The 27,054-nt window shown below is 44.3% G+C and overlaps 2 protein-coding genes and 1 long non-coding RNA gene across 3 annotated transcripts in view; 2 read left to right on the top strand and 1 right to left on the bottom strand.

The window, feature by feature from the left end:
• The window catches only part of PDE11A (phosphodiesterase 11A), a 107,717-nt gene extending 104,273 nt beyond the window's left edge, over nt 1-3,444 (top strand). The window contains exon 20 of the mRNA XM_077785065.2: nt 694-3,444. Coding sequence (XP_077641191.1) covers nt 694-855 — 162 coding nt within the window. The 3' untranslated portion in view covers nt 856-3,444. The remainder of the gene's footprint in view (nt 1-693) is intronic.
• LOC110482909 (uncharacterized) overlaps nt 1-25,827 on the bottom strand; it is a 97,832-nt gene extending 72,005 nt beyond the window's left edge. Inside the window, exons 1-3 of the long non-coding RNA XR_014956745.1 lie at nt 22,439-25,827; nt 18,728-18,794; nt 10,129-10,218 (exon numbers count right to left, since the gene is read on the bottom strand). This is a non-coding gene — a long non-coding RNA (uncharacterized LOC110482909). The remainder of the gene's footprint in view (nt 1-10,128; nt 10,219-18,727; nt 18,795-22,438) is intronic.
• LOC110482908 (intraflagellar transport protein 70B) lies at nt 6,831-9,396 on the top strand. Its single transcript, XM_021552488.3, has one exon. The coding sequence runs from the start codon at nt 6,887-6,889 to the stop codon at nt 8,885-8,887; it is 2,001 nt and encodes a 666-aa protein (XP_021408163.3). The 5' UTR covers nt 6,831-6,886; the 3' UTR covers nt 8,888-9,396.
• Nucleotides 25,828-27,054: the final 1,227 nt, after the last annotated feature.

The following is a 27,054-nucleotide window of genomic DNA, read 5'->3' as shown; positions in this document are numbered from 1 at the left end:
CTTGTGGTCTTTGCACATAAGCAGGTGATATTAAAGGGGAAGGTAAAATAAGCCTGTAGCAAAGGTATGCAGGAATTCCATAATTTGGAGGTGTATTCAAAACCAGATGAAACCAGATTAAAGATTCTTACTGGCTCTGCAACCTTTGGACTGGGTATGTAGAGGAGATTTCAATGCAATCTCAAAGAAAATTCTTATTTCTTTGAGCACACACTAATTGTTTTTTCTGCCAGCTTGGGAAAGCACAGTACTGTTGTAGTTTGGTCATCTATATGAAAAAATAATCTAGCACTAGCGAGATTATTTTAGCTTTGTCCTGCTTGTCATCCAGCCAGTGGACCTTCCTGCTCATAGATGCCATAGCTGGTACTTGGGGATCCCTCAAAAGGACTATTTTTAAGGATTGCAAGAAAGCTAAAGTAGCTGAGCAGCATCTCTCCCATCTTGTTTACCTTTTTTACATTTTTGGTGGCTTAAAGCCTTATGTAAATGAGTCAGATAGATAAAGATAACTCAATGGGGACAATAAATTTACTTCCACAGGTATTTATAGATGGCAGTGAGGAGGGTAAGGGCATAGTACCATAGTGCAGATTAAACTCTTTTTTCCCCGTTATGCCATGGACTGTCCTTAAAAGGAATGGATATACTGTCACTATTTTTTCTCTCATCCTCTTTTTAATCTTCTTCCAGTGTCTAGTGAAGCTGAATGTGAAACTGAAGCCTATGCTGGACTCCGTGGCAGTAAATAGAGGTAAATGGGAGGAGCTGCACCAAAAAAGACTTCCTTCTCAGGCGGCATCCTTGTCCTCCTTCTCCTCTAGCTTCACCATGTCTCTCAAAGACATAAATTAAGCCTGCAAATATCAGTTTCGCTTTACAGTAAGAGCTGTCTGAAAGGTTTTCATAAGCTTAGACCTACCATTTTTTAAGAAATGCTTTCCCAGACATGCTTAATTGATGGGATATTATCTTGATGGCAGCACAGTTTGCTTTTCCTGGAAGTCTTAGTGGGACTGAACGGAAGCTTGCAGTGGGATTGCGCTGGTGTCTGGAGAGACACGGAACACTGAAACAGGAGAAGCATTCATTCAGCTCCACTACATTTCAACTGCTGCTGTAAAAATCTGTAAAGCTGACAACAGACTGAAATATAAGAACTTGCAGCTTAATAAAATTAATAATACAGAGCAGGACTGGGATGCAAGCTGGCCAATTCATATGCAAGGAGCTGCAGAAAACAGAATAGTGTGTAATTACATTGTTGTTTTGCATCTCTTCAGTACATGTTATGAATCAATTATGCCTGCTTTTGTGATGCTCCTCTCTTACTCTCCCTCCTCTTTTATGCCTGAATGTTCTGAAAAGCCTGCTTTGTATTCTGAAGAAGTATTTTTTTACAACAAAGCTTCTTAGTGATTGATCAGGGCCTTTAGAATTGCCTACCTTTGCTACATTTAAAAACAAACTTTATTATCTTTAAAAACACCAAGCTGTCCCTTCTTCCCTGAGAAATTCATATTAACATTGCAGCAAATTTCTCAGCAAGAGGAAGTTTGGATAAAGGCAAAATATTGCATGGTAATTTTAGAGTGATTTTTTTTTTTCTTTTAAAAAATGCTCTTATAACACATTCTTTTTTTTAAATTATAGAGTTGCCTAAGGAAAAGATTAATGTTTTTTTTTAAATAGAATACAAATAAAAAAGGAAATCTGTTGCTTTGTGCTTCAGGTTTATATTACATTGAAAAACAGAACATGGATAAGCCTTTCTAGTATTAATCTCCAGTTGAAATTAGTATTTTGAAATGGTGGAGAGGTAGAATATCATCACACTGGACTACCCCTTACTCTCTCGCAGTTCTTTCAGTACAATTTCAAATGCTATTACTACAAGTAGCACAGCACTAATCAAGGCTCACCTGTGGTAAAGGTGTGCCTAAAAATCTAATCAAATATGATAGGTCACAAAACCAAATGTCTCTCTGTGATGACCCTAAGTATTACCTGAAAGTTGGTCTCCTTCCATTAGTGTCAAGATCATTAATGCAGCAAACCTGTGATCTGTGACTTGAGGGTGTTTTCTCTGCTGCATGACCAGACACAAGAGGAGTCATGTTGCAGTGTTTTTGAATGCCCATTCATAGGGGGAAAAAAAAGAAGCCTTTTGTACTCCATGAAATACGGGATTCTAAATATAGGGGTTTCTGGCAGCAAAAATTAAAGCTGAATGCAGCCTAGTTTTACACCTGTGCAAAACTCCATTTACTTCAGTGGAATTACCTTGAACTGGCACCAGATTAATAGAAATCAGAACCTGGCCCAGCTGACCAGATGCTAAAAGAGCTTTCCTCCTTTCTAAGGAAACTGAGTTGTTAGAGCCTTAGAAAAGCTGACTACATCAAACAGAAACAATGAATCTGCTGATCCCTTCTTTAAATGAAACACAACAAAACAAAAATGTTCTGTGCTTCTAATGGTGTGTAGGACAATAGCTGGAAATTCAGTAGCATTGTGAGCCAATCTGTTAGTGCACAACTGAACCACATCACTCTCTAGCAGACGGAAGCAGAGAAGGAGCAGAAATGCAAAGTGCACAGCAGTGAGTACACACATCAAATGGAAATGTTTCTGCTGTTCTTCTACCACTTCTTTCTGCTCTGAATAAAGCCAGAACAGTTTAGTAAGCAGCAAGCCATACAAACCTACAACATGTACTTTATTGGAAACACAGCTACTAGGAACCGACAGTACTGCTGGCAGGTACACACAGCTTTCCTGAATTTTGATATTGCATACTGCTAAGTGTAACATAATTTATAAAGCATACCCTACGGCCTCCCCGAAGGTTGAGTCTCCCCTCATTTCCTCTCCTTTTTACTGGCTTCAGTGCGCTGTTGCCCATGGCAACACCCACTGGCAGGGATGGGGACTAGGCAGCACCGCAGTCTGACACACGGCTGAAGCCCTAACAATGTCAACCATCAATCAAGTGACTGTTTGTAATTGCCTCCATCTATTTCTCCTGTCTTTTGGTATCTTTGCCATTGTGGGTCAAAATTCAGAAACTGCTGACTAATGTTATGGTTCTGTTACTCCATCACAAGGGAGAAAATGAGAGCACATGGCTTGATCTTATCAAATTGTTCTCAGGAAAAACGAAACAACCCTACTGAAACTGGGGGGCTCAACAGTGCATCTCAGAACAGCATTCAATCTCTGAAAGTCATATAGCTCAATCTTTAAAAAATCAACCACTTAAACCAACAAAAATCTTATCTTCTTGTTTTAAGACTTAGCTTAGGAAAGAGAAAAAAAAAGTGAGAAAAAGATGACTCTTTGTGGAAGCATATAGTACATTAAAGAAACATATTTCAAGTCTATTATATTTTTAGATTGTTGGAAACATTTTTAGCTACTGCTTATAAACTTGATGATCAGAAATTGTATCTGCTTTTCATTATTTCTGATAGGGAAAAAATTTCCCGGTATTTCAGTCAGTTCTGACAAACTGTGTGAGATATGCACAAGCTACATGATTGTGTAAGTTATTTAATCTCATTCTCTGTCTTTTACTTGCTTCCCTGACTGCTGAACAAAAAGAGGTTTAAAAAAAAAAAAAAGAAGCAACATTGAAATCGGCCTAATTCTGTGAATGCATATAAAACACGGGTCCACAAGCACAAGAGGCAAGGACAAATCAAGAGAGCATGTGGAGAACACAACTGTTACCCAGGACTGTGCTGCTTGGCCTTTCCCTTGAGATGCCCAGCACATCAGCAAAAGACCAAGTCACCATTTCTTTGCCCCAGCTGTAAGTGGAAATCTGGCCTTGACTGAGGCCTTCTAGCATTTACAGTTCCAGTGCTAAAATTTGATGGGCACATGGATTGTCCCAGAGGTGCTTCAGGTTGGTTGTGGCAATGCCTTTTTTCTAGGTGTCCTACTGACTCGTGCCAACTGCAGACTGAATTTGGTCAGGTTTCTTGGCCCATGAACTACAGGCCTTGAAGTCTCACAAAAGCCAGGCAGCAGCCTTAATTTTGTCACCAGAAAATGCTCAGGTCTTCATCAACATCCTCAAAGGTAGTTCCAGCCAAACAGTAATTTCACTTGGGATTCCCACCTGTGAAACCACTTACCAAAATCACCCTTTCCTCAGAAAAAATGAAACCCAAATAAAACAAAAATTTTTTAAAACCCACCATACATGTTCTACAATTGCAAAGGCTAATGAGGAAGGAGCTTGATATTCAAATCCTGCTTGATTTCAATCAGGTTTCTGAACTGCAGGTGCATCTGCCCCACTAGCTGGTGGCAAGTAACAAGGGTGGGCTTGTCTCCTGCCCTTCTGCCAAAGCCCCTTTCATGTGCTCAGCAAGGAGACAAGGATGCCCACTGGGTACAGCCCCAATTTTGGCTTCACTCCTGAGAGGGGCATGGGGCAAACAGGCTTTAGGGAAAGAGCTCAGGTCTTGTATGTGCACTCCCTTGGACTACAGTGCTCCCCTGCAACACGACAGTGTGACCCCACCTGAAAACTGAACACTGTTCAAGGCAAGGAGCACCTGTGGTAGAGGCTCTCCAGTGGTTGAGACAGAAGAACCTCCTAAGAACAAGATGTCCAAAAGGTGTCTTTCACCATAAGTTGAGTAGTGAAACCAGACAATTCCCTCCCAGCCTGGGACCTACAAAGAACAGCTGCTTAATGTGATGGAGATGCAGACTCTGCTTGTCAGGACGTGGTTTTGCTCCTGCTCTGAAGGAGGGCTGCACAAGGTCAGGCAGCAGTAACTCACTGAGGTTTAAAGTGGATGGATGCCTCGTGTGGCAGGCAGGCACAGAACTCCCCACACAGCTCTGTCTCAGCCAACCCCTAGGATTTACAGGGCCAGGGGTCCTGCCAAGAAGGTCAACTGTGTGTTTTGTAACCACAGCACAGACAAGTATGTTTCATTCTAGCTCAGGTATTTCTTCAGATAGTGTCCTTGATACAGCAGCTGCATTTTTCTGGTCTGGTGACCTTGCTAATTGCTCCTTCTTAGAGAACACTGCAATCTCATAATGTGCCTGTAGTTACCAACAAAGCCAATACTAGTACTCAAAAATTATTTTTGAAAACTGCAACCAGCAGTGCCTAATGTCATTTGTAATATTTAGATTAATTAGTGGAAAAACAGGAGCGTTTCAGTCTACATGCCAAATAGTTATTTTCCCTTTATAAAAATCAAACCAATTTTAGTTCCTGAAAAGAAATTTGTGCATTGTGTGAAAGTTTAAAACAGGTTTATTTCAAAGATACATAAAACATACTAACAGGCACTTCAATGCCTAGAGTGTACGGGCAAGAAAATAAGAGAGCAAGAAAATTTTTTATAGCTTTTTCAAAGGAAGAGTTTTCAAAGAGTAAAATCATGTGAATGGTTTCTAACATAGCAATGAAGTGGGACGTGTGAGATGCCCCAGAGATTCCTGTTGCTGGAATGTGCCTCTATTGGAATACATCCTGTATATTGCTTGTTACCTTTTCTTTCTTGGATTACTTTGTATTTAATTATGAATTCTTAAGCATGTAGGTCATTACATCTTACAGTTTTCTGGGCAATATACCTGTGGGAGATAGCTGATAAATGCACAGAAATACCATGTGTCTGTTCTAAGGCAAATGATTCCCAGATACTTGCAAAATGTGTAACTTAAAAGATTTCTGTATCCCTTTTTTTTTTTTTCCTCATCTTAAAACCATTACTCCTACTTGCTTAGTAGATCAAACTATGTCGGTTCAGCTTTCAAAGCATGCTTTTGAAATTAGCAGCTTTGTTTTACTGGTCTTTAAAAAGATAAATCATTTTAACAGCTTACTATGATTTTCTTTTTTTATTATTATTACTTTTCTTTCAAACTTGTTGGGATCAGCCAGAGCTATATCTGTTGATTACTGAATCACAAATAGAAGATCCTGAAAACATGCAAGATTGAGCAGCCCAGAAATGATTTCTGACACACAGCTTTGCAGTACTCATTCCTGGGGGCAAACCAAACTCCTTCACTGGATACGCTTGACATTAGTCTGGAACGACCAGAAACCAGATCTGTCTTATGACCCTAAGGTATTCACATGCACAGAAATTACACAGATTATACAGTCTGTGGTCTGGAGTATCACTGGCCAGTAGAAATACCATGGGGGGAAAGAAGTCCTGCCAAAGTACAATGACACTGATGAATATGGAAAGTTGGAAGTAAATTTTTTCTAATTTTGAAAGCCGCAGGAAAGCTGTTGGATTGTGGCAAAGTACAGATATATCTCCTGCCATGCACCAGCCTTAATCAACTTTGGATCTTAACAGGCTGTAAAGGGGATGTTTCATGTGGACAAAGCCCAAGACAGAGGTTAAATGCTTCCTGCCCTGGGCTATGTGTTTAGCTTAGAGCGTGCTTTTACACCACTTACTGCTTAAGGAAACTATTACACAGCATTTAAAAATACCGGAGAGCTGATTTTTACTCTGTACTCCTCCCGGCTGCACGAGATCCCGAAATTAGCGAAACATTCTGGCCCAGGCAAGCGACTTCAGGAGGCTCCAGCTGTTTGCGCCAGGTCGGAACCGGCACCCAACACGCCGTGCCGGTGCTCGGGCCGCGGGCGCCGGGAGCGGAGCGCAGGAGGGCGGGCACACGCAGAGGACGGGGTGCCGCGGCCGGCAGCAGCTCCCGCTGGCGGCGGCAGGCGCCCGGTGCGGCGGGGGCCCGGCGGCGGCGCCATCGCCCGCCCGCGGCACCGCCCGCCCGCCCGCCCGCGCGGGAGCACTTCCGCCCCGCGGCGCCGTTGCCATGGCAGCGATGGCGCCGCTTCCGCCGCCGCCGAGGCAGCGCGGGGCCGGCCATGGAGGCCGCGCCGGTGCCCGAGGGGCAGCATACGGCCGTGGTGTACGGGCTCATCGGCAGCGGGCGCTTCGCGGAGGCGGTGTCGCTGCTGAACCGCGGGCTGCAGAAGAGCTGCCGCTCCCGGGGCTGCCTCTCGCTGCTGGGCTACTGCCACTACCAGCTGCAGGAGTTCGCGGCGGCGGCCGAGTGCTACGAGCAGCTGGCGGCGCTGCACCCGCAGCTGCTGCCGTACCGCCTGTGCCACGCGCAGGCCCTCTACAAGGCCGGGCTGTTCGCCGAGGCGCTGCGCGCCGCCAGCCCGCTGCTGGACGTGCCCGCCTTCCACCGCCGCGCCCTGCGCCTCCAGGCCGCTGTCCACTACGCGCAGGGCGACCTCCCGGCGGCCCAGAGCCTGGTGGAGGAGGAGCTCGCCGCCGCTGCTGATGGCGGCTCCGGAGCGGCCGAGGACCCGTCGGAGCGGGCCGATGCCGAGGTCAACCTGGGCTGCCTGCTGTACCGGCAGGGCCGGCACGAAGAGGCCAGCGGCAAGTTCGCCAGCGCCATGCAAGTGCTGGGGTACTGCCCGGAGCTGTCCTACAACATGGCGCTGTGCTCCTACGCGGCCAAGCAGTACCACGCTGCCCTCAAGCACATATCCGACATCATCAAGCACGGCATCCACCAGCACCCAGAGCTCAACGTGGGCATGACCACCGAGGGCATCGACGTCCGCAGCGTGGGCAACACTCTGCTCCTGCACCGCACGGCCCTGGTGGAGGCCTTCAACCTCAAGGCGGCCATCGAGTACCAGCTGCGCAACGTGCGAGCGGCGCAGGAAGCGCTCACGGATATGCCGCCGAGGGCCGAGGAGGAGCTGGATCCCGTCACGCTGCACAACCAAGCGCTCATGAACATGGACAGCCAGCCCACCGATGGGTTTGGGAAGCTGCAGTTTCTTCTACTGCAGAACCCCTGTCCACCAGAAACTTTTGGTAACTTGCTACTTCTCTATTGCAAGCATCAATACTACGATCTGGCAGCTGATGTGCTGGCAGAGAATGCCCATCTGACCTACAAACTGCTCACACCTTATCTGTACAACTTCTTGGATGCCGTTATTACTTGTCAAACAGCCCCTGAGGAGGCTTTCCACAAGCTAGATGATTCAGTTGGGACAATGACCGAGCAGCTGAGAAAACTCACAAAACAGGTACAGGAAGCTAGGCAAAACTGGGATGATGAAGCTCTAAAAAAGGCAGTTAATGAATATGATGAGACTCTGGAAAAATATATACCTGTCTTGATGGCCCAGGCAAAGATTTACTGGGACATGAAGAACTACACAATGGTAGAAAAGATCTTCCACAAATCAGTGGAGTTCTGCAAGGAACACGAGGTGTGGAAGCTCAATGTGGCTCACGTGCTCTTCATGCAGGAGAACAAGTATAAAGAGGCTATTAGCTTCTATGAACCAATAGTTAAAAAGCACTACGATAACATTCTCGATGTCAGTGCCATTGTGTTAGCAAACCTCTGCGTGTCCTACATCCTGACAAGCCAGAATGAGGATGCAGAGGAACTAATGAGGAAGATTGAGAAGGCAGAAGAGCAGCTGTCTTACGATCATCCTGATAAAAACACCTACCATCTTTGCATTGTCAATCTAGTCATTGGTACCCTGTACTGTGTGAAGGGAAACTATGAGTTCGGTATTTCAAGGATCATTAAAAGCTTGGAGCCATATAACAAAAAGCTGAGCACGGACACGTGGTATTATGCTAAGCGGTGTTTCCTGTCCTTGCTGGAGAACATGTCCAAGCACATGATCATGCTGCGTGACAGCGTGATTCAGGAGTGCCTGCAGTTTCTGAAGCAATGTGAACAGTATGGAAGAAACATCCCAGCTGTCATCGAGCACCCCCTTGAAGACAGTGGGGTGCACAGTGGGAAAAACACAGTCACCTATGAAGCCAGGCTTTTGAGGGCACTGATGTATAAGATCACTGGGTGGGCTGAGTAATTGTTGTTATCACACAGCAGAAATGAGAAATTTGTTCTTTTCTTGTGCTTGTGAGGTAATCCTAACTCTCACAAAAATCTCATAAGGATGTTTTGCTGTTTTTTAACAATGTTCAGTAGAAATATAATATTTTCATGAAATTAAGCTGTACCAGATAATTAGGAGCATTCTCAGTAACCAGTCATGTCAAATAAAACTTATGATGTGTTAACCAAGAACGTCATTATAGAAATACCACAGAGTTTTCACCTATAAGATAATATTTTATCCTTCTGGAAATTTGATCAAGTTTGTTTTCATTGGTTGACATTTGAAAAAAAAATTTGTTATCTGTCTCTTCTAGGATAGAATTTGAAGAAACTATTGTTTTAATTCTCCAATATGTGTCTATGTGTGTAACGCTTCTTTCTTCTGCTTTTTCTATTTTTAATATGTTGCAGATCACATCAATAGTATATTTAAACACAAGAAATGGCTTTATATTAAAAAATCAGTTCTACAAACATAAACATTTTGTTTTGCTAACTCATTAATAATGCATGAGTGTTCTAGCAAATTCTATAACTAATACAGTGACTGACCAGGAATAAATTCCAAGAAGGCTCTATGAGGATGATACCTTAGTTTAGATCTACCTTTGAAATAAGATTTGTTACGACAGCTGGCTTCAGAGACACTGGTTAGTGCTGCCTCTCAGAGTCCTGGTGCACAAACCATCTGCGTGGCAGCTGTTGCCCTGAAAACCTGTTCAGTAGCAAGGGCTTACTTAGTAATTCAGTCCTCTATGTGCTGCCCTTCCAATCCAAATGCTATTCTTAAAACAGTCTCTGGTAAGAGACCCATGAATGTGAAATTATATTCTTCAAGAAAAACCCATTGTAACTTCCATTTCATGCAAGGCTTACCCTTGGGTGGAAGAAATCTGCTTCTGTTTCCACTTTGTGTTACACTTTTCCTGCACCTCTCAACACTTCTCCAAAACCCTGTTTATTTTCTTAATGCATTTACTTGGCATTTCCTTCACCCTGGCATCAGTCAGTGTATTTGCTCAACAGTTTTCCCATCCCTTTTCAAACATACATGTTCTACAGTGAAGTGCAACCGAAATGCCTTCCAGTGCTTTTATGCAGTCTGGTTCTCCACTTCATGGCTGCTCTTCTTTTTGTGTATTTGAAGCAATGTATGAATTGAAGTTTTTAAAATAAGGATCAAAAATCTGTGGCTTTAATTAATTTGCTTACCTTTGATACTGGCTCCCTGAAGAGCTGTCCTGAGGGAATTTTGAATCACTCTGCATGTCCCTCATAATCCAGTTTCTATCTGTGGTTTACCTGGAAAGAAAGAGAACAACATTTTTGAAGTTTTGAAGTTATTATAAAGGAATTGAGTAATTAATCCTTGCAGAGAGTTAAGGTATGTAGGAACTACACAGGCCTACAACTATTTCAACACAGAGAAAGTAAACTCTTGTCTGCTGGGGGAGAAACCTGTCAGGGCTGAGCATATCACATGTGACTAAAGGAAATGCTGTGGGTTAGGTAATGCTACAGTTTACGCTAACTGTCCTATAACAGTAAATTATAATGAAATTTAGCTGTGTTAAGAATGGAAAAATGTTCTAGAGAGACTAGAGAGCAGACAGGAGATGCAGCAAGGTATTCTAGAGAGGCCTCCATAGCTCATCACTAGGCCATTAAGCCCCTGATTATTGTGATATTAAATATTTCCCACAACTGCTTCCCCATAGGGAGGAGACCTGTGATTTCAAATTTTGTTCACCTCCATGAAGCACAGCAGCAGGCTGTAAAGTATGTATCTAATTTACAGTACAATTGTATTCTATATTATGCAGTATAAACAGCATGACCTTTAAAAAAAAGTTTTTTAAAAGTCACATCACATAACAGTGTCTGAAGTGCAGCAATAGGCAATACCCTTTTTTTTATTATTATTCATTGTGCATTTTCCATAAAAGTCAGTGGACATTTAAAAAAAAAAATTCACTTTGCAGATTCATGCCCCTACAAATGTTGAACGCCCTCTAATGGAGAGCAGTTAAAGGTAGTGATATGCTTTTGATTTTCCATACAGGCGGAGTGTGGCTTTCACGAGAGCACTGCTGCCAGGATTTGCAGCCCCAAGCGCTTCATCGCTTCCTGGCCTCCCGTGCCCACACGGCTGCACTGCGAATAGGCAGAGGCAGCAGAGCCCCCCAGCTCTGGCACACACTGCCTCCTGCAGCCTGCAGCCAAGGCACCGGCTCCTTGGCCACAGGATGGGGAGGGAGATGAGCCATGCTCCCAGTGGGAAAAATGTCCCCAAAAAAGGCTGCGGAGTTCTGCAAAATCTGGCTGTTTTAGAACATGCAGCTAGAGGGCAGTCGGCATGCCTGGAATTTGCTTCATCCTGTTACATCGCAACAGAAGTGCCAAAAGCAGCATTTTTCCTGTTCTTCCCTTTTCCTCAAGGAGTATGCTGTGCCCGCAGACACAGGGTTTCTGAGCAGGCTGGGTGATGCTGAACACAAGGACCTCGAAGTGGAGAGACCTCTGCTGCTGAAAGAAGGAGAAGTGGCAGAACTGAGGTACAACAGGAGGAGGAGGCCTGGGACAGGCATTTTGTGCTCTGCTGCATCAAGAGATGCTTCTGCATGGAGTCTCCTCTCCATTCCAGCAGCATTTTCCAGCCTGTCCACACGGCCACTTCCTCAGCAATAGCACCCAGCCTTCCCATGGCAGTGACCCTCGTTTTGTCCTGGAGAGCTGCCTGCCCACGCACTCTGTGCCCAGAAGAACTGGGGCCTGTGCTCACGTGGCTGACATCTTTTGCAAAGTAAGACTGTTGCTTCCTCCAGTGGCAAGCACGCGTTTATAGCATCTTCCACTGCAGAGCACTTTGGTTATGAAAAATATATAAATGTTACAACCACTTTTATTACCATCTTTATACCACATTTAATGTTATTACTATGTGACTTACACACAAAATACATTTTTAAAGGAAAGCACATACATTTTTATTTAGGGAGAAAGGAAGATAGCAAGTAACAGTGCTAAGCTCCATATACATATAGTAAAATCCACCTAAATTAATGCCCTAAGCCTGCAGAGTTCTTCTGTTCCAAAAAAATATCAAAAACACTACCCAGAAACATCTCAGCATATTCCCAGGGCTTGCAATGGGCAAACAGCTGCAGATAAGGTCAGATTCCTAAGTAAGAACCTCTGTTGGTTTTGGGTTATTTTTGTTTGGTTGTTTTTTTTTTTTTTTTTTTTTTTTTTTGTAGGGGGGGAGGTTTGGGGGTATTTTTGGTTTGGTTTGGTTTTTTAGCTTTTATTGGGAGCAAGGGGAAAGAAGCCCTCTGTTGCAGCAAACTTTAGTGTCTGAAAGTTGAGCAGCACAAGATACTTCCTATGTACATCACCCCCATACCAAGGCCAGTCTCCAGGATTTTATTTGTACTTATAGCCTCCATTGTACTTTGTCCTTACAGGACATCTTGTGAAATGTTCTTGTCCTCAAAACTTGCAAGGGCTTGACACCCATGTTGTAAGTGACACATCTTTTTTTTCCCAATTACCTTTGCAGTAATCACAGCACACATTGCACAAGCAAAGACCTCAGACCAATGTTGTGACAGCAGCCCACCTGCACTGGCAGAAGCAGGAGAGGAACAGAGATACAAATTACTTCATACCCCACCTTGGATCCCCTTGGTGCTCAAATCTCCATCAAATGTCCATCAGCACAACATTGGTAGTGAATGCCAGGGACCCTTGTGATCAGCTCCACAGTCAGAGCTGATCAAAAAATTTCTGTAATCAAGGGGTGGCTGAGTTTATGGAGACAAAAGGTGAGACAGCAGAGTCCTCCTATACAGTGCTGGGAGGAACATGATGACCATCTTCCTTGGGAAAGTTGTGCAGACTCCTACTGGATAAGCAAGCCCCTCTTAGCAAGAGAACAAATAATGTTATTTCTCTAAAAATGGTGAGGTTACAAGAGTAAAAGTATATTAGTAAGTAAAAGTAAAGTTAGTAAATACAAGAATAAAAGCTGGTTTTGACAGCCCATTCCACAGTATCTTAATGACAACATCATATTTTAGAAGCCTGAATTCAAAACTTGCACAAATCCATGGTGGTTTTAGCTTCCAGCAAAGGCAGAAGAGTCTAAACCTGAAAAATTCAGATTTGGAACACTGATGTGATAATGTGCTTGTGTGGGCTGGAAGACAAGTACTTACTGAAAGATCCATCCCTTCCTTTCCCTCAGGCTTCTCTTCCTTTATTTCTCTTTAACCTTTCAGTAAATGAAATACCTATATATTTTGGGACTCTGCTAAAACCTGCTGTCTTCTTAAGGAGTGGGTATGGCCAGGACAATGCACATCTTCTTCATGTTTTTGAAGGAAGTGTTTTTGCACCTCATTTGGACAACCTGTTCTACATGAAGAAACAATTTCTAAATGAAGTAAAAGAGCTTTTAACTACTGATGAACTTTTAAGCTCTATTTTCAGCAAAGCATTACTTTTTTTGGCTAATGCTTTTCCATTAAGTAGAGAAATTGAGACATTTGGACTAATTTTCCTAAGAACCTTTTGATTAGCATAATTTTCCTAGATCGTGCCTGAATTTAAACTAATAAAGTCTTAGAGCAGGCTTTGCCAAACCAAACAGTCCAGAATATTTCTATTTTTTAAGATCTTACCCTAAATTCACTGCAGTTTATAGTCCAAATTGCAGGCCAGGAAAACAAATTTAAAACTTCACATTGATTTCAATGAGTCTTAAATTGGCACCTTTAAAAATACCCATTTTCACAGACTAGTTTTTCAAGCCATCCAAGCGCAGCTTCTGGAAAGTACTGGAATGCTACAACCCCAGTCTTAGTCAATGACAAAACCCCTTGTTTCTACCCATTTAAAATGCTGCTTAGAAATCAGCTAACCCATGTTTCCTATGGCACAGCTGCTGCACATTAAGAAACCATCACTGTTGCTCAACGAGAAGTACAAGTTGGCAGGGTTTTCTGATCCTTCACCTGGACCTGGCCAGCAAGCACGGAGCCACCGCGGCTCTGAGCACAGGGCTGAGCACTCCCAACCAGCTCACGTAGGATGAGCCCTGCAGCGCAGCCCCAGCCCCGGGAGACACCCGTGTCCCCACAGCCACCCTACCAGGAACAGCTCGGAAAGGAAGATCGAAAACAGAATTGCCACATTTTCTCTGGAACGTGGGAATCGTCACTCAGCATCACAAACTAATAAACTTCCCGGAGTGAATGTATGCACTGGCACTGAATGGTCTGAGCCTCTCATGGCTTTTTTTGTCCTCTGCTGTGCACACTCACCTACTTCCCTAAATTTCAGCCTTTTTTGCTGCTTACCTTCTCCTTTCCCCCAACTCTGCCCCTAAGATCCTTTCCAGCCTGTGTCACAAGCAGGGAACAAGTTGACAAACAGCGTTTTATGAGTCGGTTTTATTTTATAGCTCTCTTTCCCGTGGGAGAGTGCAGAGGGAGTTGGCTAACACTCAGATCCTGTTGGGTCGAACTGTTTACTAACAGCCGTTTTCCAAATTAAAATTAGCACAGCTCGGATTTTTCTGAGCTGCACTTCACTGGTGCCTCACAGAGCTCTTTGTGTGCCCCTCCGCTGATTCACGGCCGCTCACACGGCCGGCAAACAGGAACGCGAGAGCTCGGCATGGCGTGTCGGATTTTCTTGCTCTGTCAATAGTATTTATCACTGCGGCTCCACGCGGAGCAGGAGGAGATGGAGAAGCACCATCAGCGCTGAGGGACGGAGCATTCAAAGCGCACATAAATCCTTTGCTCTTCCCCTGCTGAGCAGCTCAGGGCACATGGCGTCGAGCGGCACACGCTCTGATGGCCGGCCCGGCAGCAAAGGCGCAGCCAGCACACCGACAGCCCCGCGCCGCTGCCGCAGGTGCGGAGACAGAATTCCCCCGGGAAGCAGCAGCAGGAGCCGGGTCCCGGTTCAACGGAGCCGCGGCCCGGGTGACCCTTGCGGCGGGGCCGGGCCGTGCTGCAGAGGGCGCTGCTGCCCCGGGTCCCGCGGGCCGGCAGGGGAACGGGAACGAACCGGGAGCCCGAACGGGCCGGCAGGGGAACGGGAATGGGCCAGAAGCCCGAACGGGCCGGCAGCGGGAACAAGAACGGACCGTGCTGCCGGCGCAGGGCCGCTCCGAACACAAAGCGGAGCGGGACCCCGCGCTTCACAGCCCATGGCAGAGCTCCCTGTGTCGCGTGGCTGGAGAGAAGGAATGCCCCAGCCGAGCGGTGAAAGGCAACGTAGCCCTGCTCCCTCGGGCCCGGCGCTGGCCTGCCCTCGGCTCTCCAGGAAAACCCTACTGCCCTTTCCCCGCATTTAGGAGGAAAAAGGATATATGCTCGGACTACCAGAGAAGGGCTTGTGCCGCCTCTCAGCATCAGCAGGACGGCGATTTTGAGTACCAGTGCCTTCAGCCCAGGGATGCAGGCAATGCCATGCACCACCGCAGCCTCCTGCTCCCCCTCTAGCATCTCACAGGGACTGCAGGTTGGAGAGGAGGCTGCCCTTAAGTAGCGCAGCCTGACCTCCAGGCAGGTATTTGTTCAGTGCGAGCACACCTGGCCGCACGGAGCGCCCAGCCTGGTGCCGGTGGCACAGCGGGGCGCGTCTGCTCACACGCGGCAGCACCGCCCATCCGCCTCTGCTGAGCGCTCGCAATCGTGTGCGGGGCGAGATCACCCTCCCTTTACAGATCGGGAGAAGCCGCAGCTTTACCCGGCATAGCCGGGGCCACCTTCTTTGCCTGCCTCACAGCCTGCGCAAGAATGTATCAGGGCTTCGGAAGGCATGAAATGCTAGTAACAAGACTCGGTAGCAGTGAAACAGTCAACAAAATATAAAGCTGATAGAGCTGGATGGCGTCTCTGGGAAGGGAGATGCGGGAGCCCTGCCCTCTCTGCCTTTGTGCTCAGTCCAGGGCAGAACGCGTAGAGACGCCTGCCTGATCTTGAAATGCCTGCCAGCGAGCATGTGTAATGTACTGTGAAATTTTTGTGACTTGCTAGGTTATAAAGCTGATTATAGGAGAATTTAATAAAAAAAGGAAACCGGTTTATCTCTTTCTGATAATTTCTCTATGGCTTTAGGGTCTCATTCTACCTTCCTCTCCATGCCTGAAGAGGTGATTCTCATATTCAGCATAAAATGTACAGATTCCCTGAAGGGAACTTGAAAGAAATTCTCTGCTTCAAATTCAAACCTGACAGTATATATCACATCAGGGGATCCCTTTTATCAGCAGGATATTCAGAAGGGATGAATGATTTACTCACATAATCTCTTAAACCTTTCACTTGCAGAGTCTGAGATAGAATTTATAGCATTTTTATCATTTGTGCCCCAAAAAACCCAGTAAAATTCCTCTATGAAATCTGAAACCTTACTCACTGATTTTCTCGCTGATGAAATTTCAAAGAAACGTGTTTTTCTGTGATAGAGTAATAGCAGGCCTTTGCCTTGGCTTTGGTGTTTTCTCATGTTAGAGATCAGTTAGTTCCTCCCTTAAGAGGAATTATCCTCCCTTAAGGGAGACACATTCAATAGAAACCTCCCATCTTTTGCAATTGAAAACACTGAGGATGTGTATTAACCTCCTGCAATTTAAGACTGTACCATGTTTTGCAGAATTATTTTCTCTGGTTTCCACTTTTCAATTAGATGCATATTTACAAAAGAAACCTAAACAACCAATGCTTTCATTCTGAGTTTTAAACTAAGTACATAGCCTTGATTCTAGATGATGAAGAAAGCAACTTATGTGACAACACTTGCTTAATATTTCTGTCATGAAATTACTGCAGAAATGTAAACCAAAAATGGGCTGTGACATATTTCTCTTCCTAAAATATTTCTCCTGCCTGATATGTTCTCCTTTTTCTGATGAAAATATAAGCTGGAATGAGTCCAGGTTGTTTGTCCTATTGTACCAATAGAATGCTATCATATTTTTTATTCTTCTAAAGTAATTCTTGAATTAAATTGGTGGAAATGAGCCCAGAATGAGAATGCAAAACAGATCATCAGCTCATTTGCTAACATTGTCATTTTGTTTGTTGTTAGAATCCAAAACCATGGAGTCTTAATCTGGGCTGATACAAATAAATATGTAATAATGCCAATAACCGTTTCATTATTTGAACTTAAGAGGTTCCAGGCGCAGGAGGCACATAAGCATGACTGGACTGGTAATCAACACGTTGGAAACAGCCAGAAGTACAAAGCAGAGCAACAAAAACCGAGATTTAATTTTAGCTGTTAGTGAATGCGTGCTCATCCCTTAGAAGGGGGTCAGTGGCTCGGAACTAATCTCCAGAAGGTTGTCTGCAAACAGGGATGCGATTCTGGTAAGGGTTTCCCGCCTCAGACCACATTTCTGTCAAGCCCGCAGGGGGCCCCTCACCCCTACTTTTCTGCCTTACAGAGCTCCTGCAAGAGCTGGGGGTTTGCTCAGTCGGGACACCACCGACCTCCATGAGGCAGGGTCCTCTCGGAATGCTAAATTGTGCTCACACTCACCTAGTGCAAGCCCCAGTAATTCCATTCCAGTTCAGCAAAATGGAGTCATTTTTACACCAGCATAAGTGACAGCAGGATTTGGCCCTGTGGAGCAGGGTCTGTAAGGCCAGATCCTCCATGGGTATAAGTTAATTTGGCTCAGTTTGCATTTGCAGTGCCAAATTTAGTTCTTTCCATTTAGTATGTGGCCAAAGGTCAATTTAAGAAAATATTTCACCGTCATAATTATTCCCGTGAAATCCAGAGCAGTTTGTATTTGGCAGCCAATGTCATTTCCTATGCTTTAAGAAGCTGGCATTAATTTCCTGACACTGAACAAAGATTCATTTACCCATTTTCCTGACTGCCATTTTCTTCACCTGGCATGTCTGAATCCCTGCAATCTGATGCAATCCTGGAGAGGAGCCTTCCTGGGCTCTCCTATAGCACCATATCTCCTTTTAATGAGGATTTGTGCTGGATTATATTCAGGGGGAGTTTTACTTTAAACCTGGGGAGTAAGACTGGCAGCTTTGCTTCCCAAGGGCTCTTTGCTGCTGCAGTTTCTCCCCGAGAGCCTACCCGTGGTTATTAGAGAGCAGAGGCGGGGATGTCACAGGAGGGTGATTCCAAGGCTGTCGCTGCGTGTCACTAGCCCTGCAGCTGGATAATGCCCTGTGGCGAGCAGCCCTTGGGAGCAGCTCAGTGCTTCTGGCACGGACCCTCCAGACCTTCCCTCTCCCAGCGTCCCGTCTATGCAGCAAAGCTCCTCTGCCATTTTTTCCCATCTGAAATTAATCCCAGACTGGGAGCAGCCAAGCAGGAGCACTGACGGCAGCAAGGGCACTGGGATGGCATAAAGCCTTGAAGGGCTGCAGGGGAACCAGGGTGCACTTCTGTGCCTCCAAGGGACTGAGTTTTGGCTCTGCCTGCAAATACAGTTGCAAACAGCCACCCCCTTTCTTTTTTACAGAAATATTTCAGTCCATGACATGTAGCTAATATCCTCAGCTGATGCTGGCTTGCCTGGCTCCCCTGAAGCAATGAATATTTATACTAGCTAAGTACCAGCATACATTTCATATCCTTCTGATTATTGCTTACAGCTATTCCTGTTTGTTTTCCCATAGTACTCAGAAGGCTGAATACCTTTTTCGTGCAGTATATTTTCACCATCATTTTTTTTCCCCTGTAGGTTTCTTCAGGTTTACATATTTTAAGTTCCCATCACAACTTTGCATTAATTTAAATCAGGCAGTGGCAAAATTACCTGAAGTGCATTTGTCCCATCCTGACACACAAAAAACAAAAAACACCACATCACCACTCTCTTCTCCCTGCACCAAAAAAAAAAAAAAAAAAAAAAAAAAAAAAAAAATTTAATCTGCACATCCATGGCAACAACACAGGCATGGAAACAGCAGGGTGGACCCTCCCACACCCTGGCCAGTGCTGCAGGATTTCAGTAAATTTTCCCATTTCTCAGGATATTAAGCTTGACTGCAAGGAAATCTAGACATCATGTAATCCCAGTGCAGCCTTGGACATAATAAAGACACATAAAAGATGCCACAGCCTGGAAGCTTGTTCAGAGGTGCATGTGGACAAATACAGCAAGGGTGCAATGGGACACAAAGAGCAGAGGAAGAAGACTCAAATATAGATAACATATGGAGACACATCCTGTTGGAAAAATACGAATTTTCATAAGCAGGGAAGGCCAACTCAGGTTTGGATCACACAGCTGCCACACTGTGGCAGCTCAGCCATGGGTGTATGTGTGCTTCCTCCATTCCTTTGTCTCCCAGAAGGGATCACCCATGGCAGGGACACACTCAGGGGTGCCCTGAGTAGGAAAATTGCCCGCAGTGCAGTGAGCAGCAGCTCTTCTCCCTCCCCTGGCATAGGGAAGTGGAGCCTCAACCATACAGGCATCAAGACTGGGTTCTGACCACAGAAGTGTCTTTTAAGGATGATCACACCCTCTCTGCCATTTTGCTCACTAGCCCAAAGTCAGGGGTGAAGCAACTGTGTGGATGAAGCAACAGAGCCCTCAGGCCAAAATCTGCATGGCATGTAGGCACCTGAGCTTCTCTGTTTCAGCAGGAGGTTTCCAAATACCTGTGGGAATCTGTGCCTTAGGATACGGCATGCTGAGACACCTCCTTGAAGGGCACATCCACGCTGGGGCTGCATCGCTGCAATTGCAAGGCTGCTCACCCCCGTGCAGAGCAAGGAGCAGGCCAGGCTGTGGCTCCTGGGGCCAGGCAGCAGCATCCTGATGCCTGCAGAGCAGCCCCTCACCTCCTGCTCTGGGCCTTGCAGAGCTTGGAATGCCAAGCTTACTGGGCTGCTGACAGTATATTTTAAATAGTTCTGTTTGTTGTCTATTGTAAACCCTCTCTTCTTCAATCTTTCAGCTGTGGGTTTGAAAACAGGTGCTGTCATGAAACACAAATTGGGATTTGTTTATTCCCATACCTGTTCTGCTGTTATATGCAATACTAGAGCCAATCTCACAAAATCCATGACCACAACTTTGTGGCAGCAAAGCACTGAGAAAAAACACAAAGGGATGAGGAGAAGCATGGTTTCTATCACACAAGCTAAGCTCATGACACACAAGAGCACTCCCTTACATGCTCAGGAAGCGTAAGATGGTCTCACCACACAGCTTGGGTGGACATCTGAATCTGAGATTGAACTGTATGTGAGACACAACACTCCCTGGCCATGGGCTGGTGGAAAGACACAGGGGTGAGAGGACACTTGCAAGCCAGCAAGACAAACTTCAGAGAATGGTACAGACACTCTGGGTGGCTGGGATTTCCCTTGACTTTAGCAATGCTTGTATAGCTTGTCATGTCAGGACAGCCTCCCATACATATCTAGTCTCAGCAACCTTTTAATTGTTTTTGAGTTTTTTTTTTTTTAATTGGGACAGCTTTTATCATGTAGCAATGGACACCCACCTCAGTTTTTATAGGGCCATTACAGCAGAAACTAACGGAGCTGAGAAATCTCATGATTTTAAAAGAGTTTTGTAAGTTTCATACCTCAGGGTAGATTTTAAATTTTCTGTATTCATTTGCATTATAATTAAATAAATTTGTTAGCCCTTGCCTCACCCTGTACTTGGTCATTTATAGGAGCTTCTTGTGTCCCTCCTCTCCAGGAGGAAATTCCCAGCTGGACACAGGCAATGATATGCTGGTTTAGATAAGAAACATGGGTGTAGAGTGTATAATTCAGCTCTGAATCATGATGTCTTAAGGGTTTAGCGAGGAAATCTAATTGACACATATGAGTGTTCAAGAGTTAAAACCATGTGGTGGAGGCTGTCTGGTGATTTTGCAAAGCTGCTGGCAGGAGTTGGGCTGAGGGAAATCCCCCTGGTGATTTGTAGTTTTTTGAGAAGGAGGACCAGAGCTGCTGAACTGCCAGGAATTTGATTTCTGGCCACAGCTGTTTATTCCATCTAGTAGTGTTCCCTCTCACAAGGCAAACCCACACCTTCTGAAGAGGCTATAACACGCCCTGCTTATTTTTACCACATCACAGAAACATCTGACTTGGCTCTCCCCCTGTATTTTTAATGCTTGCCAGTTCTAACACTTCAGATATAAAACTTGCAGATCATCCTCTGCCTAGCTTTTGGGTTTCAGTGTGGTTTTTCCTTAGCAATGGGACATGCCCCAAAATATTTCTGAGGAGAGCAACTCTCATCTTAACAAACGAGAAGTCTTTGGCTCTTATGATATATGCTCTAGTTAAAGTAAACAATAATGTTCATATTTTCCTGTAGGCTGCATCAGAGCACTGGTCAACCATTCAGTCAGTAGCCCATATTTCTTACTGCAATTTATGGCCTTGAGATGGACAGGAGCTAATGCAAATGTCCTGGGCTTTTGTGAGGGATGGTGCAAGGCACATAATGGCTTTGCAGTTACAAATGCTGAGCAGATTCACAGTTCACTGATCTGTTAAGCACTTTTGAGATCATGCAGTGTGTAAAAAAAATACTATGTACTTGTAAATGTCAAGAGGAGTTACTGATATTTATAGAAAAGAAACTGTTTTACTACTTCCAGTTCTGTGGAGCAAATACGCTGGATACTTTAGGGTTCAGCTCCATCAGCCCAGTAGTTTCTGTGTGGATCGGATTTTTAAGGTCATAAATTGATTGAGATGACCCCAGTAATTCAGCCCCATGCCTGGGTCATTTAAAGCCCAGGGAAAGGCAAGTGACATTTAACGGTGGGAAAACAAGCAAAGCAAAGCAAAGGGAATATGGAGGTTTGTAATAAGACAATAAAAAACAAGGCATGTGCATTTCATCATTGGATTTCACAAAGAGCTTGATCTTGCAGGCTCTCTTTTGCAAAATATGCATGGGCATAGGAATTTAGCATAGAACACCAAAGAGCTCACTATCTGGACTTGCAAACACAGAATCAAGGCAAGCGAGAAAAGAAGGGAAGCAAGTCTGACAATAAACACAACATTCTGGAAATTACAACTCTAATTTAATGTAGCACATGGAAGGATTTTAATTTTAATTTATCAGTTTCTTTTTAATTGTCCAGATTAATTATTTCCACCTTGCCACTTGGCAGGTAGGTCACTGTTCTTTTTCACAGCATTAATGAACTAATTCCATTTCCCACCCCCCCACCCCCCCCGTAATTAAAAGTGCTAGTTACAGAGACCACATTTATAAATTGGCTTGGCGCACAATAAAATTTACTCTTTATTAAAGAAAATATAACATCATTTCCCATGTCAAAAGGGATTTCTTTTCTTTGTATTTCTCCACCAGAAAAACCATTACTAGAAAAAAATCACCTCAATCCTGTACTTTTCAATCAGTAATAAAAATGGGTAAAATAAAATTACCAGCAAACTCCTAAACGTCTGCAAGTCTCCCTTGGGCACACCATGCTCAAGCAGAAATGTGTAAACAACTGAAGGCTCACATTACCCATGTTTTCTGCTCTAATCAAGGGCTCCCAGGATCAGATCAAAAAGCAGGGCTCTGCAGGATCCCTCTGTGTTGGCCCAGTTGCTCACTTTAAGAGAGGCTGGAGAACATCAGCTCTTGTTCATTGCAACCAGTACAAGTCAAACTCACTGGGGCAGGCTGATCTGGGGGCTGCCACACCTTCAGAAGCTCGTCTTAATTCTTAACTTACCCTCTCAAATGACATTTTGTGCTTTTCCTGTCTTTAAATGTCATGACCCAGTGAGCTCACCTAATGGAGCCCAGTTCGGGTAGAGGCTGGATCTCACTGGTTGTACTGCCTAAAAATACACAGGATAAGACAGGAAAACTGGAGGAAGAGGAAGAAGCAGAGGGCTTTGTATAGGAGTAGGTCTGGACAGATACTACAAACAACTGCCTGGAAGCATTATTTTGTATTTCTAATGAATTCACTACAGCTTTCTGTTTTGATGTGAGGCTCTTCTGAGTAGCAGATTTAGCTGTCTAAAAGACACCTAGAAATTGTATTTGAGAGCCAAGTCCACAGGTAAACCTCATATCAACACCTTCTGCCACCATTTCCACATCTTCTCATGTATGCGCTGGCACTGAAAATACCTGAATACCACTCAGAGATTGGACAAAACCCTGTCTTTTTAAAAGAGGTATATGATCCAACTGCAAGGTAAAAAAAAGTATTTGATATATTAAATATGTTTCAGGAATGTATCTACCTGTGAATTCTTGTGTATGTGAGAAAACATGAATGTTTTCTTATCTAATTCCTTGTTTTTCTCTACTGCCCAGGGTGGCTATCACAGGGCTTGAAGAGGGTATGCAGAGAAAAGGGAAACCAAAGGAATAGGATAAAGTCAGGGGATGCCAAAGAGAGTTAGAAAAGGTACTAGTGCTGGCCCAGGAAAATAAGTATCCCTGTCCCCAAAATTAAAGCTGCCCAAGGCCCAAATGTGGCTGACAGCCATTGTCCCTTTCTGCTCTGGTGTACGCATCTGAAGCCCAGGTGTTACAGAACACAGTTTTCTCTCTATAGATTGCATTTCCCCCCCCCCCACAAAGAAACAGGCAAATATTTAAACCTGCAAAACAGCCTTAGGACTCGTTCTCTGTGCATCTGGGAGAGTGAGATTAATTCAACAGGATTGTGAATAAAAATACAGCAACTGGTATTTCTAATTCCATTTCTCAGTGGAAAGCTTCTAGTAACAGCTAATAACTAAGTCATACTAATCAACTCAGTGACAAAACCTCCAAAGTATGTAATATAACATAGTTTCTGATTTTTTTTTTAATCGAACCTACATGTTGCAATCTCCTACTCTGGAGTCATAAAACTTTATAGTCTTCTCTTTTGTCTACTGAGATTTCAGGTGTTTAACCACTGACTTCCACCCAAACAAAGTCTGTAGTAACAATAATGCTATCCATGTGCTGCAGTAAATGAGCATTTCAGCTTGGCTGGCGGTGACAGCTTTTACATACATAGGCAAGCAGAGTAGTCTGAATACTGTGCTCTGCCTGTGTAACTTCACTATTACACAGTGAAGTGTTCATGGTTGTCGGTGGAGTTACTTCTGATTTACTTCAGTGCAACTGAGGAAAGAGTTTGACCCAGTTTGTCTATATTTATGGAAAGAAGCCTGGAGAACAGCGTCTGTTCTTGTTTAAAGTGCAGGAGGAATTCCAGCGTTGCTGAAGGAAAGCATGCAAGCCAAGACTGCAGCCAGCAGCACCGTTGCTATGACACACCATCCTCAGGATGTTCTTAAAATGCCTGGAAGTTTGGTACCTTGCCCACTGTACCTGGGGGACCGAGACATGCTAAAGCATTTATGTTAAATGACTTTTCAATTCAACTCCGACCCAGAGGCACCTCTGGAGAGACTGGGTGGAGGAGGAGGAACAGTGGATGGGAATATGAAACAATTAAAGCTGTTCCATGCGCCCCTAGTCTGTGAACTGCCTCCTATCATGCTGAAGCCAGGAAAGTTTGGTAATAAAAACACAGCAGTTCAATTAAATAAACGCTTAAGGCACAGGAATGTAACAAAACCAGGGAATCATCTACACTCATTATTAATCCAGACTGGTCAGCACTGCTGCAATGATAAACAGTCATTACAAAAAGCTGTAATTTATTTTCCATGACTTATCTTGCAAGAATGGTCAAGGGGTCCTTCTAGCAAGCAGGGTCCCATTATCCATGGGGAAACTGTCACTTGCTAAGGTTCTACACTCTGGATTCCTTTTGGGTAATAACAGATACCAGTCACAACACTCACATAGCAATACACAGTGCTATTATGCATCATTGTGGCCCCTGCTAGCACAGATCCTGTCAAAGGCAGTACTAGCAGTACTAGCACTACTTTCAATCAAATAACTTGTTTGAGGGGTTTGGAACCTGATTATAAAAATCTGTTTAAGGTTAAAACTTTGTTCTCTGGTGCTAGAAAATGGCAAAAAAAATGAAAGAAGAACTAAAAAATAGAGCTAGATACTTTCAAGGCAACTAAGTAGAGAGAAGGAAAATGGAGCCAATCTGGAACTGCACAATTTGGATTCAGGTCTTTCCTTCATTCAGTCCTTGATGGAAAGAACTTGAACTCTAGAAGAGCTGCCTTAAAACCTAAGAAATATGTACCTTGAAATCTTTGTTTAGATTTTACCATCACACTCCCAAGTTTACAAATTTCCTGAATTTTCTAGACTGACATTTGTTCTTTTCCACCAAGGGTCTCTTGGCAATATGAAGAGAGGAAGCCAGTGTCCTCCTTCTGCAGTATTATATTTGCATGCTTTACCTCCAAATATCAGTTCTTACAATTCTCTAAACATGAGAAATGTGTGAAATGAGGGCTTGAAAGGATCAAAAGAAAACTCTTCCATGTGGATGCACATACTCCAAAGTGGCTTTTCCCACTCTGTTAGTCCCTGCTGACTTTTTTGACACCAATGAAGCTCAGCCAAAGCCAGCAGCACACCACCAACTGGGGCAATCCCACCTGATTTCTTACACACCTTCATAACTGAGCCAGTCTTGGACAACCACAAAAACCACCCATAGCTTTTTCCCTCCAAAATAGTTTCTTCTGACAATAGTTATCCACTCCTCAGCTGTCCCCACTCACATTTCATTCCTGACTTGTGGCCGGCTGGAGTCACCAAGCCTGGTGACAAACCAGAAATGCCCACTCCAGAGCAGTATGGGAGGTTTCCCTGTGTGCCCCAAATATCAGAGTCTTCATGCTGCTAGTTATGTGATTGGAAACAGCCTCTGCTGCACTGAGCTCACCTAGGGATGCACTCATAAAGGGAGAAGGGATAGTGCACAAGGCACCCGCTGTCTCTCTTGGTCCCAGCAGCCTTCATGGGCAGCCAGGAGCCAGAGAGACAGCTGCCCATGGGTGTCCAGGGTCAGTACAGACTCACAGGGTGTTAGGGTAGCATCTTTGCCTGGTAATATCAAGCTCTGTAAAATTGCTTCTGGAAGTCACCGGTGCAAATTTTCAAGTGCCCAGTTATTTTGATTTAGAGGTTTATTTTAGTTTATTTTAGTGCAATCCCAATCTGGAGAAAAAAATAAATTGAGGTGCAAGAGTAATGCAAAAGGAGATTTAAAATACACACTTGGCTTTTCCCTAGAGCATTATCACTTATAGCCTAGTAGTAAGAAAAATTTAAAAGCCCTAAAGGAAAACAAAAACATGTCAGTGCACATCACATTTCTGTTGTTTCCAGATCTTCTGATCCCAATTAGTCTGCCTGCAGAACTATGGAGACCTCTTATGATTTTATTAATCAGAGCCATCCTCACACCTAACTTGCTGTGCTCCTGTAAAAACACACTGTGTTTGGGTGGGCTGCAGGTAGTGTCAGGATCCCTGCAGACAGATTTGAAGTCGTTCCTGCCAGCTCATGATTTCTCACAGACCCTCCAGCTCTCCTCAGACAGACAGTCCGAGTGCAGCTCTTACAGAGGAATAAGGATTTTGGCTAATCAGGTGTTCTGCTCCCAAATACAAATGCATCAGGAGAACCTGCACCTTTTCATCCATCTTGTAGCAGCATCCAGGTACAGGTGAGACCTGAAACCAAACCCAGCTCTGTCTGAGGAGTCTGGCATGAAACACTGAAATACTTCAAGTCCCACACTGGGTACTGGGAATGAGGGTAACTATTTTTTTTTCAGATTTTTTTTTCTTTTTTTTCTCCTTCACCCCTGCAGGCAGTTTCCCATCAGATTCATTAATCCAAGCACTGGTCCAGGCTGTAGCTGAGGGAAGAGGTAATCAGGAAGGACCTGCCCTTTGTGTCTAGGGCCACGCTGCAACTCAGCTTCACAGGCAGGAGTCACAGCAACAAGTGCCACAGAAGAGAAACTTTATGCTTAAGTGCAGTAGATACTAAAAAAAACTTTAAAGCAAGGAAATTAAAATCTTTAGACTCAGCATGGAAGCTATTTAAGAAACTTGTTTGTGATCATGGAGAGCACAAAAAAAGAGGTGTTCTTTAGGGAGAGGAGGCAGGAAAGTATAGGAGAAAGCAATAAAATGGTTAAATTGCAAGATATTGTTCAAGTCAAACAGGTGCCTTTC

This window comes from Lonchura striata, chromosome 7 (genome assembly GCF_050655825.1).
Source record: "Lonchura striata isolate lonStrDom1 chromosome 7, ASM5065582v1, whole genome shotgun sequence".
NCBI classification, from domain to species: domain Eukaryota; kingdom Metazoa; phylum Chordata; class Aves; order Passeriformes; family Estrildidae; genus Lonchura; species Lonchura striata.
The sequence above is the reverse complement of the archived record's forward strand: the minus strand, read 5'-3'. Positions and strand labels throughout refer to the sequence as shown.